Consider the following 13,552-nt stretch of genomic DNA (forward strand, 5'->3'; position numbering starts at 1 on the left):
TCTACTTCTAGCCGTTAGTGTTCTATCTACTTCTAGCCATTAGCCCTAATCTATCTATTCCTGTTAGTGTTCTGGGTTATGTTCATCACACCATTTATCAAGAATAATATAGTTCTTGATTTACGTGTCTCTCTTCCATGCTTAGAGATTCCTCTTAGGGTCCTCAGTGTCTACCAGTATGTCTAAGACATGATTATGTATTGAATAAGTGGCTTGCTCCTGGATCAGATACATTTCTCTGAGATCGTATTCAAAATAACATAGATCTAAAAAATATCATCCCCCCAAAAAGAAATAGAGGAAATTATCTAGGTTCATATTTATATATTAGTAACATGGTACCCAGGTAAATTTGATTACCCTATTTGAACAGCACCTTTGAGAGAGATCAGAAATATAAAATTTCTCAGGTCGTTGGGGAGATCTTAAGCAAGCTGAAATCCTGAGTTCACTGGTAATTAAGACTACACTGTGAAAGGCGATCATAATATTCAGGGGCAAGATTTTTAGTTGGCAAACTTTGAATTGGGCAACTCGGTTAATTGGATTCCATCATCTTGGCTGCTCAGAAGCATTATTGGTTGTAAATGATAGTCCTTTGAGGAAAACAAGGAGTTGATTCATAGGTGACTATGTGTAAGGACTTACATACCCAGCAGAAAAGAGGAATGGGGCTGCTGTGCCTACTATAGTTACAGAAAAGCTCTTCAAATGGTCTGAGAGAGCGAAGAGAACTATTATGTAAATGTGACAACAAATTTTGGATTTAGTTTTTTAAATTTTATGTTTCATCTTTTGTAATAGCTACTGAAGGTTCTTTCCTTTATAAAAGAAGAGAGAAAATAGAGAAGTCTATGGCTTCCCTCTTCTACCAAGAGTATGAGTGGAATTACAGCATCACTGTGATGAAGTTAGGCTTTCCTGGTATTAGCTTCAGAATCATCAAAGGTTTTGTTTAGGCATCTTTCCACGATGGTTGTCTTTTGACACAAATTTCCTCCAGAGCTCTGGAGTTAGGAGGACTATGTTAAAGGATTAAGTTTACCTGGACTTTCCTCAAAGATGAGTTTACTGTGCTAGCCTACCCCTCTCTAGTGCGTGTGTGCCTGTATGCATGTGTGTGCACATCCTCTCCTTGGATGTGCCGAATGACCTGGAGCGAGAGGGGAGCACACCGATGCCTCCCACCTGTAGCCCTGCCCAGCGTCCGCACTGCTGCCGCACCTGCCCGCGCCCTGCCCCATGCTCCGGTCTGCTCCGTGGCTCACCTGAGAGTCGGCCCTTGCCGTGTGTCCTGTTGGCTTCATCGCAATCACCGGCTTTTTGGATTATGTCCGTGGCTGGCTGGATTTTCCTTTTCTTTTCATTCACTGTGTGGTGATGCACTCATTTAATTTCTGTTTAAACTGTGTATGTCTCTCTTTCTCTCCCCTGGCTTGCTCCCTGTCTGTCCACGCTGTTGTGCTGACTGTCTTCGCTGCTCATTCCCTGCTGCCTCTAGTATGCACCAGGTGTCCGCTGGCGACCTGCGGAGAGTTTCGGCTCCCCCTGGCTCCTTCACCACGTGAGTACAAAGTCGCTCCATTTCTACATTTTGGCCAGCACCCTCATGTCCTCCTGGGGGGGGGGGCGGGGGGGGACCACCTACCTGCTCCTTTGCCCACCCACGTCTGCTTCTCAGACAAGGACCTGCCAGCCCTGGTTGCCTTCTTTACCCCTCTGTGATTTGAGAAGGAGCTGTCCAGTCCTTTGTGTCCTGTTTGTCTCAGTGCTCTCAGGCTTCAGGTTTAAATTTTTGGCTAACTACTTTAAGGCCCATAATTACATGGGGTTGTATAAAATTCCATGCTAAGCTGTTGGTTCTTCTGGAAAGTTTGTAACAGCCATAGACCATTCTGTTATCTGCAGCTCAGGGATGATGTTGAAGGAGTGCCTGCCACCCTTGATTTGTGAACCCACTCCGAAAATTACGTGTGGAGTTTTTTTTTTTTAATTTTTAAAAATTTATTTATGATAGTCACAGAGAGAGAGAGAGAGGCAGAGACATAGGCAGAGGGAGAAGCAGGCTCCATGCACCGGGAGCCCGATGTGGCATTCGATCCCGGGTCTCCAGGATCACGCCCTGGGCCAAAGGCAGGCGCTAAACCGCTGCGCCACCCAGGGATCCCACGTGTGGAGTTCTGAGTGAATGCAGATGCATCTGGGCATTATTGGGGGTGGAGAATCCATGGGTTGTAATAAAAGATCAATGAAAAAAACTGGCTCTGAGTTAGCAAAACACACTTCACCCAGGGTTCATAATTTATACTTAATGTATTCTATGCTTTTATTTTTTCTCCAGCGGAAAAAAAAATGTGATTTGTTGTTTTTTTTTTTTTTTTAAGCACTTTGCAACTTTTTAGGTTGTCACATCTGTCTTGCTCTTTCTTCATCTTACCAATACTTAGCTTTTGTTCTGGTTCAGGTACTGTCACAGGTGCTTTACATTAACTACTTAACTAGTTACTCCCCTATCCATGGTATTGTGGTGAATCTGATGCACAAAGAGGTTAAGTAACTTGCTCAGATCACACAGCCAGCAAGTGGTAGACTGGGGTGCAAACTCACATGGTTGGCTTCAAAGTTCACACCTTTAACAATTTACAGTTTTGCCACCTTTCATCTATATCTTTCTAAGTCCTAGTTGAATCATTGGCTTTTCAAGGAATTCTTTGTTGATTCTTGTTGTATTAATTATGTTCTTACTAGAGCTCACTATTGATATATTTATTATAGTTCTCAAGGTTTAATAGGCTGGTATTAATTACATTAGGTCTATATGTGTATGTGTCGTGCACTAGACTTAGGCTACTTGAGATCCTTGACCATATCTTCTTAGGAATTTTTGTGTCCCTGGCCCTGAACACAGAACTTAACCCAAAATATTCTGAAACCAAACAGAGTCGTTGGTTGGCAGAATGAATGAGTGAAAGAATACACGTGTCATTGAACTGTACAGCATCTATCATCTAGGAATATGCCAAAATGATCCCTAAAATTTAATCATATAATCCTACTTCCAGTCCTAATCTTATAGATATGCATTTATTCATTCTTTGTTTTTCAAAAACATTACTTTGTAGTTGTTCTGTGTCCACCATTTTGTCCTTGAAATCTAGAGGTGAGCACAACAGAGATCTGCCTTCATGGAACTTAACACTGAGTGGTCAAGGGCACCTGGGTGGCTCAGTTTATTAAGCGTCAACCTTCAGCTCAGGTCATGATCCCAGGATTCTAGGATTGAGCCTCACATCAGGCTCCCTGCTCAGCGGGGAGTGTCCTTGCCCTGTGCTCTCTCTCTCTCTCAAATCAATCAATCAATCAAATCTAAAAAAAATTAATTAAAAAAATTGAGTGTTCAGAAAATCAATAGGAAAATAATATTTAACTTTCAATTAGAGGTTATTCTGGCATAAATCCTACATTCTACAAAAAGCCTCTTCAATAAATAGGAGTCCAAGGAGTAGCTTTCAGTAATTTTCAGGGGCTAATGGATAGATTTCAAAGAATTGAGAATATCAATAGTAGAGATGCATGTGGAATCTGTCCCATTTCTATCACAGTTTAAGTTTGGGTTGTGTTTTAAGTGTTTGGTTGTAAAATTTAAAGGAGACTCTTTTATGGAGTCTCCATAACACATGGAATCAGTAATTCCATGTGTGCATACTACAGTAAGATTAACTGTCAATATTGTGATAAAGTGTAACAGGTGAAACACCTAGGTGTGGCCACTTTAAACTTGAATGTTGATCTAAAATATTTTATATCTATATATGATATAGTAAATATTATATATTATAGATTTTATATTTGTATGTCTCTGAACTATTAATGAAATAAGCTTTATTTTAAATTAGACTATTTTAAAAAAACATAAGAAAACACTGTCAAGTAGCCTGGAGAAAAACCCTAGAACAGATATTGTCTTTATATATTATGTCATTGGTTAACAGTTTTGACCCACTCTCATGCTGCTATTTGCTATTTTCAGCAGCATTTAATATATGCATTGATGTTGCTTTGGTCCTCATGAAAGTGAAGACCCCAGTATTTTGAACTAAGGTTGTCTGATTTGGATTTTTTTTTTTGACCCTTGGTCAGCCATTCTCTGCTCAGAAAAACTCTTCTATGATCTTTTCTGGAGAGAAGCCTCCCTTTCTACTGTTGCATGGTAAATGTTGGGTTTCTAAAGCGATGCACATGGCCTTTCTCTTTAGCTTTCTAAAAACTTTTTTTTTGAGCAGTTTATAGTAGTAGCAGTGTAATTAGGAATTGGAACGTACTATTAATATCTGTGCATGTGGAAAATTTCACCTTTTTACAAAGAACCCTGAAATTTTATTTTTGATCACATATGACCATGTATGAATCCTGAGTTTTATTCAAAAGTATTTAGTGCTTTATCCAGTAGAACAAAACAAAACAAATGGAGAATTTTACCACAAATCTCATGCATGTAGCTTAATGAATTATTGAGCAATACCTCAATTTAAAAATTTCTTATAATTAAGTGACTTCATAGTAAAGTCCTCGCTGAGGGACACATACGCACACTGAATTTTATAAATTCATGAATGTTATAAATTTTATAAATTCATGAATATGCTAAATATTCCAACTACCAGCTCCTGTTCAGCCAAAAATAGCACAAAGGTATGTAATTGTAAGTTATCTTTCTAGAACTTTTATCCTTCACTAACTGCTTATTAAATTCCATTTTGTATCTGTTCTCCACCAAAATGAAATAATGTAAACTATTTATACTTAGTTTTAGTCAATTTTTTATCTTTCAAAAAGTATTGAGTGCCTTCTTTAAATACCAGGGGTTCTGTGGGATACTGGAGATACCCTGGGTGGCGCAGCGGTTTGGCGCCTGCCTTTGGCCCAGGGCGCGATCCTGGAGACCCGGGATCGAATCCCACGTCGGGCTCCCGGTGCATGGAGCCTGCTTCTCCCTCTGCCTGTGTCTCTGCCTCTCTCTATCTCTCTGTGACTATCATAAATAAATAAAAATTAAAAAAAAAAAAAAGCTAAGGTTTTTGTCTTACAGAAATCAACATTCCAGCGATAGACATAGTTTGTTGCTTATAATAAAATGGCAATGCCATCTGATAAGCATCCATGTACATATTCCGGTTGTTTTTCCATGTAAATGACTATGTATTTATCACGTTTGTTTTTATTTTTTATTATTTACTTATTTATTTGTTTTAAAGGTTTTATTTATTTATTCATGAGAGACACAGAGAGAGGCAGACACACAGGCAGAGGGAAAAGCGGGCTCCCTGTGGGAGACTGACATGAGACTCGATCCAGGACCCTGCAATCACATCCCGAGCCAAAGGCAGGCGCTCAACTGCTGAGCCACTCAGGCATCCCTGTTTTTATTTTTTATTTTCTTTTAGAATTTAAAATTAACATACAAAAATGGACTTTTTTGGTATACAGTTGGGATTTTAAGGCAAGTATAGATTCATAAAACCAGCACCCTAATCAAGATACAGAACTGCTCTACTACCAACAGAAAGCTGCCTAATTCCTGCATCTCTCCTTCCAAACTCTGGCAACCACCAATCACTATAGTTTTATATTTTTGAAATTGCCACATAAATGGAATCATACAATATGTAACCCTTTGCACTTGACTTCTTTCAGTGTAATGTCTTCAAGATTTATCAGTTGTTGCATGTATCAGTCACGTGTTCCTTTTTATTGCTGAGTAGTATTCTACTGTATGGATGGATGCTTCCATTTACTTACCCATTTACTTGTTGAAGGACATCTGGTTCATTTTCAGTTCTAGGCAGTTATGAATAGTGCTGCTGTAACATCGATGAACAAGTTTTGTGTAAATATAAATTTACATTTCTCTAGGTTAAACACCTAGGAAGGGAATGTCATATGGTCATATGGTAAGTGTATGTTTAACTTCATAAGAAATTGACAAACTATTTTCTAGAGTTCAAATTTTGCATTTCTACCAGCAGTAGGAGAGAGGGAGTTTCAGTTGCTCCACATCCCTGCCAGCACTTGGTATTGCCAGCACTTTAAGATTTTAATCATTTAATCATTCTAATGAGTGTCTTTTCATTATTTGCCATCCATTATATACTACTCGATGTAGCATTTGCTCAAATCTTTTGCATTTTTTAAAAGATTTTATCTATTTATTCATGAGACACACACACACACAAACACAGAGAAGCAGAGACACAGGCAGAGGGAGAAGCAGGCTCCATGCAGGGAGCCCGATGCAGGACTTGATCCCAGGACCCTGGGATCACACCCTGTGCCAAAGGCAGATGCTCAACCTCTGAGCCACCCAGGCATCCCTTTTTGCATATTTTTTAATTGAGCTATTTGTTCTTTTCCTCTTGAGTTTTGAGAATCATATATTCTGGATCCAAGTCCTTTGTTAGAGATGTGTTTTGCAAATGTTTTCCCCTCAGCATGTATCTTTTCTTCTCTTTCTTTTTACACAATCCAACTTATCAAATTTTCCTATATATATGTGTGTGTGTATGTGTGTTTGGTGTTATATCTAAGAATTTTTGGTTTAATATCAGGTAATAAAATATTTTCACCTTTGCTTTCTTCTAGTGGTTATATAGTTTTTTTTACATTTTGCATTCAGTTCTATGATTTGAGTTAATTTTTTAAATGAATTTTATTAGTTTTTTAGTTTTTTATTTTTTAGATTTTGTATTTATTCATAGAGACAGAGAGAGAGAGAGAGAGAGGCAGAGACACAGGCAGAGGGAGAAACAGGCTCTCTGCGGGTTGCCCGACATTGGAACTTGATCCCAGGACTCCCGATCACAACCTGGGACAAAGGCAGATGCTCAACCACTGAGCCACCCACATGTCCTACACATAAATTTTAAAATAAACTTGACTGTATCTCCAAAAATTCTACTAGAACTTTGGAACTGTGTTGAGTCTGTAGATCAGTTTGGGGAATGTAGACATCTTTACTCTGATGAGACTTCCAGTCCATGAATACTGTATTGTATCTCCATTTGTTTATTTTGTGCATCATTGTTTTGTAGTTTTCAACATAGAGATCTTGTACATATTTTGTTAGGTATGTGCCTGTGTTAGATATGTGTTGGTTTTACATTTTGGTTACTGGTATATAAAACTACAATGGATTTTCATGTGTTGACCTTGTGTTCTATGGTCTTATGAGAAGTCACTTTTTAGTTCTGGAAGTTTGGTTGCATCCTTGGGATTTTCTACATGGTCACACTTGTCATCTGTGAATAGGAGTGGTTTTCTTTCTTCCCAATCCATATGCTTTTCATTTTTTTCTCTTGTTCCCTTATTGCACTAGCTAGAATTTCTAGTACGATGCTGAATAAAAGTGATTGCAGTGGGTATCCCTGCTCTGCTTCCAATATTAGGGGGAAATCATTCCATTTTTTTCACCATAAAGTATGATTGTTAGTTGTAGATTTATTTGTTAAAGTCCTTTATTAGGACATCTGGAAAAGATTAGGGGACTAGGAATTATTTGTCCTCTAAATGTTTTTTAATCTAATTTAAAATTTTTAAAAGATTTATTTATTTATTTATTTATTCATGGAAGATAGAGAGAGAGGCAGAGACACAGGCAGAGGGAGAAGCAGGCTCCGTGCAGGGAGCCCGACGTGGGACTCGATCCCAGGACTCCAGGATCACACCCTGGGCTGAAGGTGGTGCCAAACCTCTGAGCCACCCGGGCTGCCCTCTAAATGTTTTTGAGAACTCGCCAAGAAACTGGGATGCCTGGATGGCTCAATGGTTGAGTGTCCGCCTTTGGCTGAGGGTGTGATCCCAGTACTTTGCTATTCTCTAAGTCTCCTTTTTTTTGGTCTTCCAGCCAGAAAGTTAAGGTTTTAGTTACCTTGCTCTACTGAATACTTCCTGCAACTTTGTTCATGTGCAGGACTAAGCAGTGAACGAGGATGAATAAAAGCAATGTTGGTTTATCCCATCCTTTTGGGATTCCTGTTCCTTTTATCAGAGAGGAAAGCTCTCTTCCATTATAATTTTAAGCACCTTATCAATGCTGCTGCCAGGGTGAATGCTGAGGTGTAAGAAAATGGTAAGGAGAGAATATATATAAATTTTTCTGAGCATTCAGAGCCCCTTTCTTTTCCTGAAGCCAGAGCTCAATGTCTTTCTTGGAGCTTTCTCTACCTACATTTGGTGTTCATTTCAGGCTTTGTGCTGCCTGGAGTCCACACCAAGTTTATTGGCAGGAAAAAGAAGGGAGAGTTCACCACCATTTGATAGGATTTTATATTCTGATCTTCTCTAATCTGCTGTTGTCATTTACTTTCCAGAGTTCTCAAATAGCTGCTTTATGAATCCTGTCCAGATTTATAACTGCATTTATTGAAAGGAGAAAGAATGGTGTATGCTTACTTACCTTACTCAGAACTAGAATTCTCTACTGCTTTCTAAAAGCAGAGTGCTATATTACTGTATCCCCTTCTCTACCACTGTACCATAGCTAAACTCAGCAAAACAAATCTGCAGAGAAACTACTATATTTCTTGAACTACAATCAACATATGTAAAACATAATATGCCATTTTGCACAACGGGTACAATTTAAACATAAACAAGATATTTCCCACTGCTAAGTTGTGTGGATTTGCTTGTTACCTTGGGAAAGGCAGAGTTGGACACAGATCCATGAAAAAGCAAAAATTGTCATGTTTGACTACAAGCTGAATATGATTCAGCATTCTAAAATTGGTTTCAATAAATGAAGTCTTCATGGTAAAAGATGAAAGTAAATTGATTTTTGTTCCAAGGAGAGGGGGAGTTTTAGTAAGAGAAAGAGAAATATTTTTGATGTCTTTTTTTAGACAGGTTCTGTTTTGGGTTGAGTTTAAGAATTTTATTGTTGGGAAACTACTAGGATAAAGCCAAGAGTCTCCAGTCTTCATGACTGAAGAAAACACAAACTGGTCATAGGTAGTTTAACATTTGCATGCCGGCCAGCAAAGTGAACTAGTTGATCTTTGAAGTGCTTTCTTAAAGTGCTGTAAGTCTATTCTCCAACTAGTGACATTAAATTTTTTGTTTTAACATTTTTATGAATTTGTCTAATATGGTATAAAGAGTCTGTTTATTCCATTTAATATTGGCCCTATAGTTAGAATATAAGACTTGATGTGCTTTATTCAGACCCTTTTTCTTTTCCTTTTTTCTTTCTATAAACTCCACTTTCCTACAAACTACACTGTCTGGGAGTAGTAAAAACATTGCCAAAGTAGAAACTTACATGTACATTTCTGCAAACTGTGAGGGTTACCTCTAAAGTAGCCCAGAAGATCTATCATATATACTTTGCCTGAGAATGAATAAAGCTAAAGGTGGATAACACACAAACCTTCTTGAGAACCTCAGGATAAAAAGCACTCCTGCACCACTTGAGCCTCCAGAAGAGTGCTTCATGTCTGGGGTGGAAATCTGTCCTGATTCTGATTCACAGATTACAATTTTTAGGTCAGAGTTTCTAGATCTCAAAATCAATTGTGAGGATAACAAAAGTGCCTAAGCACTCAAGAAATTATGAATATATTTGTTGTTAAGGCTTTCACTGTTATTGGATCCTAGGGTGATTATTATCTCTGAGTGACAGGATCATGGATAGTATTTTAGAGGCTTTCTGTTATTTTCTGATTGATTTCAGTGAACACGCATTACTTCTATAAAGGGAGAAAAATTAAAGTTCATATTTTAAAAAGGACAGGAGAGAATTGCTACATCCACAGAACAGAAAAAAAATGTCATTTACTGCATCTCAGAGTGAGATAGGGAGGCATTAGAGTTAGCTTCAGGCCTTCTGGAATACAAAACTATTTGTTCTCTGAACCACTGAGCAGAGGAAACTGCTAATCCATCTTCTTTCTTTTCTCTTAATCCCACTCTCACATTTTCTGGGTTGTCTTCCTGGTGATTTCGCATTCTATTGTCCAGTTTCTTGAACTTTCATAATGTCAAAATATTTGGTGTCCTTTCTGCCAGTAGCATCCTCTCTCCTGGTTGTGTAAAACAGATAAGCCAAATTGAGAATTCCAAGGAAAAGTAAGAGTTACTTGAGCTTCATCTCATACTGCTTTTCAAACTTGAGCCCAGGCTGCAGCTTAGATGATAGTGGTTTTATTTCCTGTGCTCCGCAGTGTTCCCCCAAGAGTTTCCTCACTCCACCTGCACTTTTATTCCCACTCAGATGGTCAGAAGAGGGACATTAGGAACAGACACAGGAGGTCTCTAACTGGAGTATCTTCCTCCTTATTCAGTAGCACTGCCCCGTAACATCTTGCCATTTTGAATATTCAGGGGAGCTCTGCTTTTGTTTGTCTGACATTGACCAGTGTTAATCTCTTTGCATTTCAATTTTTCAAATATTAAAATAGAAATGCAGTTGTTCCCCTGGATTTCTATCATCTCCAAAGTTCTGTTATGGTAAAATCCAGGGCATCACCCTTGACTATATGAAGGTCTGCCCCAAAGGGATCTAAGACTTGAGGTAGGCAAGACTTACCCTGGGACATGACAGGGTCATCCTTTTTCCTAAAACTGGTCAGGGAGTATAGGCCCCATACTACCTTAGTACATTTAATTGATATTTCTCCTTGCTGTCAGTAAGAACCCAAGTGGATTTTTTTCATTTAGCTAGAAAGGTAATGTGTGTCTGGTAATATGCTAATAAGCACCTTGACTTGTGATCAAATTTAATGTCTCGATAACTGTAGTAGCAATTGTCATTATTCCCATTACATCAATGACAAGGTTGAGAAAAAGAAATATTAAGAACCTAAGAGTATATGCCAGGAAGTGGTAAAGTTTTCTGCTGTGGAGAGGGCATTTAAGACCCTAAATGCCACTGTTGATATAACCTCTGATCATTTTCCTGTGTGTGCGTGTTTATTTTTGTGTATATGATTTATGCATTTTATTCAGTCACACTATGTTAACTTCTTCCTTTTTAAAGAAAACTTGGAAATATTAACTTAGAATTCAGTTTTGCGTGTTTCAAATGTGTGACTCCTTAGTATTATAGGCTTGCGGCTCCAGTGTTATTATAAGAAAAATGTCAGAATGACAAGCCCCAATTAAAAATAAGTTCTAGTACAGCCAAAGAACCCGGAGAGTCTTGTGGAACTGTTAGTAATGGTGTTTGGTCTGTGAACGTGGCACCTCAGGAAGGGTCATGCCCATGACTATGGTGGACGAATGAGGCCTATGTTCTTCTCTTAGCAAAGGTAAACACAGATGGCAGCCTCTGGTACAGTTATGTAAGGCATAATACATTTAGGACTCCCTCAACATTTAAAATTGTATCTTGTTGCTTTTAAAATTTATTTTTGGAGATGAATTATTCATGTCTGCGTAGGTGTAGAAACAGTCTTACACTTACGAGTCAGCACTTCTTGTAAAGTAAAAGGTCACTTCAGAACTGAAGGGAATATATACCCAGGTGTTGGCTTGAGGTGTAGGGTCTGAGGAGGTGATTGCACAAATCAGCTTCAGAGCCATGGGGAGAGTTTGTAGGAGGGTTCAGGTACAGTGTGTGCACCAGGCCCACTGGGCAAGACAAAGGAGGAGGAAAATTTATTAATTTCTTTGTTTATTTAATCAAAATAAATTTTAAGAATTCCAAATAAAAAATGACTTTGGAAATAAATTAGTTCAATAAACACAATACAAATATGTATTATTTATATGATTATTCTATGTACCTTGACTTTTAGGAGAAGTAGAAATTAAGGTCTGAATATCCTAAACAGTGACATCAAACCAGCAGAGATTAGATTTCCAAGCCAGGTAGGAATTTTGGAAAATGAAAAATCAGATGCCTCTCATTCTTCTCTTTGTGTGATCTTTTCATAATCAGTAGTTGTAGGATGAAAATAAAATGTAGTGATTCTCTGTAGAAGGTATTTGTGTAGTTTGCTCGGGCTGCTGTAACAAACTACCACAGACTGAGTGGTTCAAACAACAGAAATATATTTCCTCACAGCCTGAAGGCTGGAGGTCTGAGATCAAGGGGTTGGCAGGGTTGGTTTCTCCCTAGTCCTCTCTCCTTGACTTATAGTTGGTGGTTGTTTTCCTGTGTCTGCAGGTGGTCTTCCCTCTGTGTGTGTGTGTGTGTGTGTGTGTGTGTCTGTCCTAATCTCTTTTTATAAGGACACCAGGCCAATTGGATTAGGGTCCACCCATATGACTTCATTTTAACTTCATTCCTCCTTAAAGATCCTATCTTTAAATACATTTACATTCTGAGGTACTGGAGTTAAGAGCATATGAATTGAGGGGGGGGGATGGGGACAAGGGAGGGGAGGTGATGACACAATCCAGCCTCATACTAGATAAATTGGACTGAATTTTAGTTTTGTTTCTTTTCCTATCACCAACTGTGTGAAGACTGAACTTTGTGTATGTGACTTGTATTAATGGTTTAATTCTTTAAAATCTTTTTTATTAAAAGGTATAAGAAAGGCTAAAGAATATTGCTCTTTTATTTATAGCAGACTCTTGGTATTTGGGTGCAGTAAGGTTGTTGTTGACCTCTTTGGACCCAATTCTTATTTCTATAAAATAAGATGGTCAAACAAAATGAACTTTAAATTTTTATTCATGTATGAATTTCTAAGGTATTACTGTAATAAAAGCAACAATAGAAATTGAACACCAATAAAAAATAAGTTTATTATTAAAAAAAGAAATACAGACTATAAATGCAAAGGGAAGGGAGTAATTTTGCTAGAGTTTGTGAACAAAAGATCTATTTACAAATGGACTCTCTATGTAGAAAAAAAAAAACCTTCTGGAAAGTAGTTATTTTTATCTTAGATAAACCACAATCTGCAGTGTTATTAATGGATTTGCTGCATTCAGAGAGAAAAGAGAAGCATTGCAGTTTTTACTCCAGTATTACAATGATAACTGATACCATATTCTATCATAAGTCAGAGGAATATATCAGTAACAAAGAAATCTAGATGTTTGTTTGGAGCACTCCAACAGGGTGTTTAGTTTGGATTGCTTTGCTGAGGTAGTAATAAGCTGCAGTGCACACTTTATTTGTAGAATTTTAATTTAATTATACCAATGTGGTTTAGTTTCCTGATCTGTCATAATGCCCCGAAACACTTACAGGAAATGAAAAGGAAGTACATGGTTAAAGGCAGAAAGAGAAAATCCTTGTTGATGCTACACTTAATTAATCCCCAGAACTCATCACATTTTGTGTTAGAAAATGAAATTCTAAAAATGAATTCAGCAAGTTCCAAAGTTGGAGCTCAGATATTTGACTAAAATGAAAGTGATGTTGGAAGGATTATAAATGGAACAAAAGGCCGAAGTTTTCAGCTTTGTATTAGAGAGAATTGTACTTTTTCTTTATCATGTAGACTCTCCTTTGGCTCTCAGGAGAGGTGATTTATGTCTCTAATTGGGATATAAATCTTTTGGTCTGATGATATTTTGTTGCTCAGGCAAAGTAAAACAA

At 37.9% G+C, this 13,552-nt stretch overlaps 1 protein-coding gene across 1 annotated transcript in view; it reads left to right on the forward strand.

Annotated features, from left to right (window-relative positions):
* DGKI (diacylglycerol kinase iota) overlaps window positions 1–13,552 on the forward strand; it is a 419,283-nt gene that overhangs the window by 275,714 nt on the left and 130,017 nt on the right. The window contains 1 exon segment of the mRNA XM_072762958.1: window positions 1,502–1,564. Coding sequence (XP_072619059.1) covers window positions 1,502–1,564 — 63 coding nt within the window.

The sequence above is a fragment of the Vulpes vulpes genome, chromosome 7 (genome assembly GCF_048418805.1).
Source record: "Vulpes vulpes isolate BD-2025 chromosome 7, VulVul3, whole genome shotgun sequence".
Classification (NCBI taxonomy): Eukaryota; Metazoa; Chordata; class Mammalia; order Carnivora; family Canidae; genus Vulpes; species Vulpes vulpes.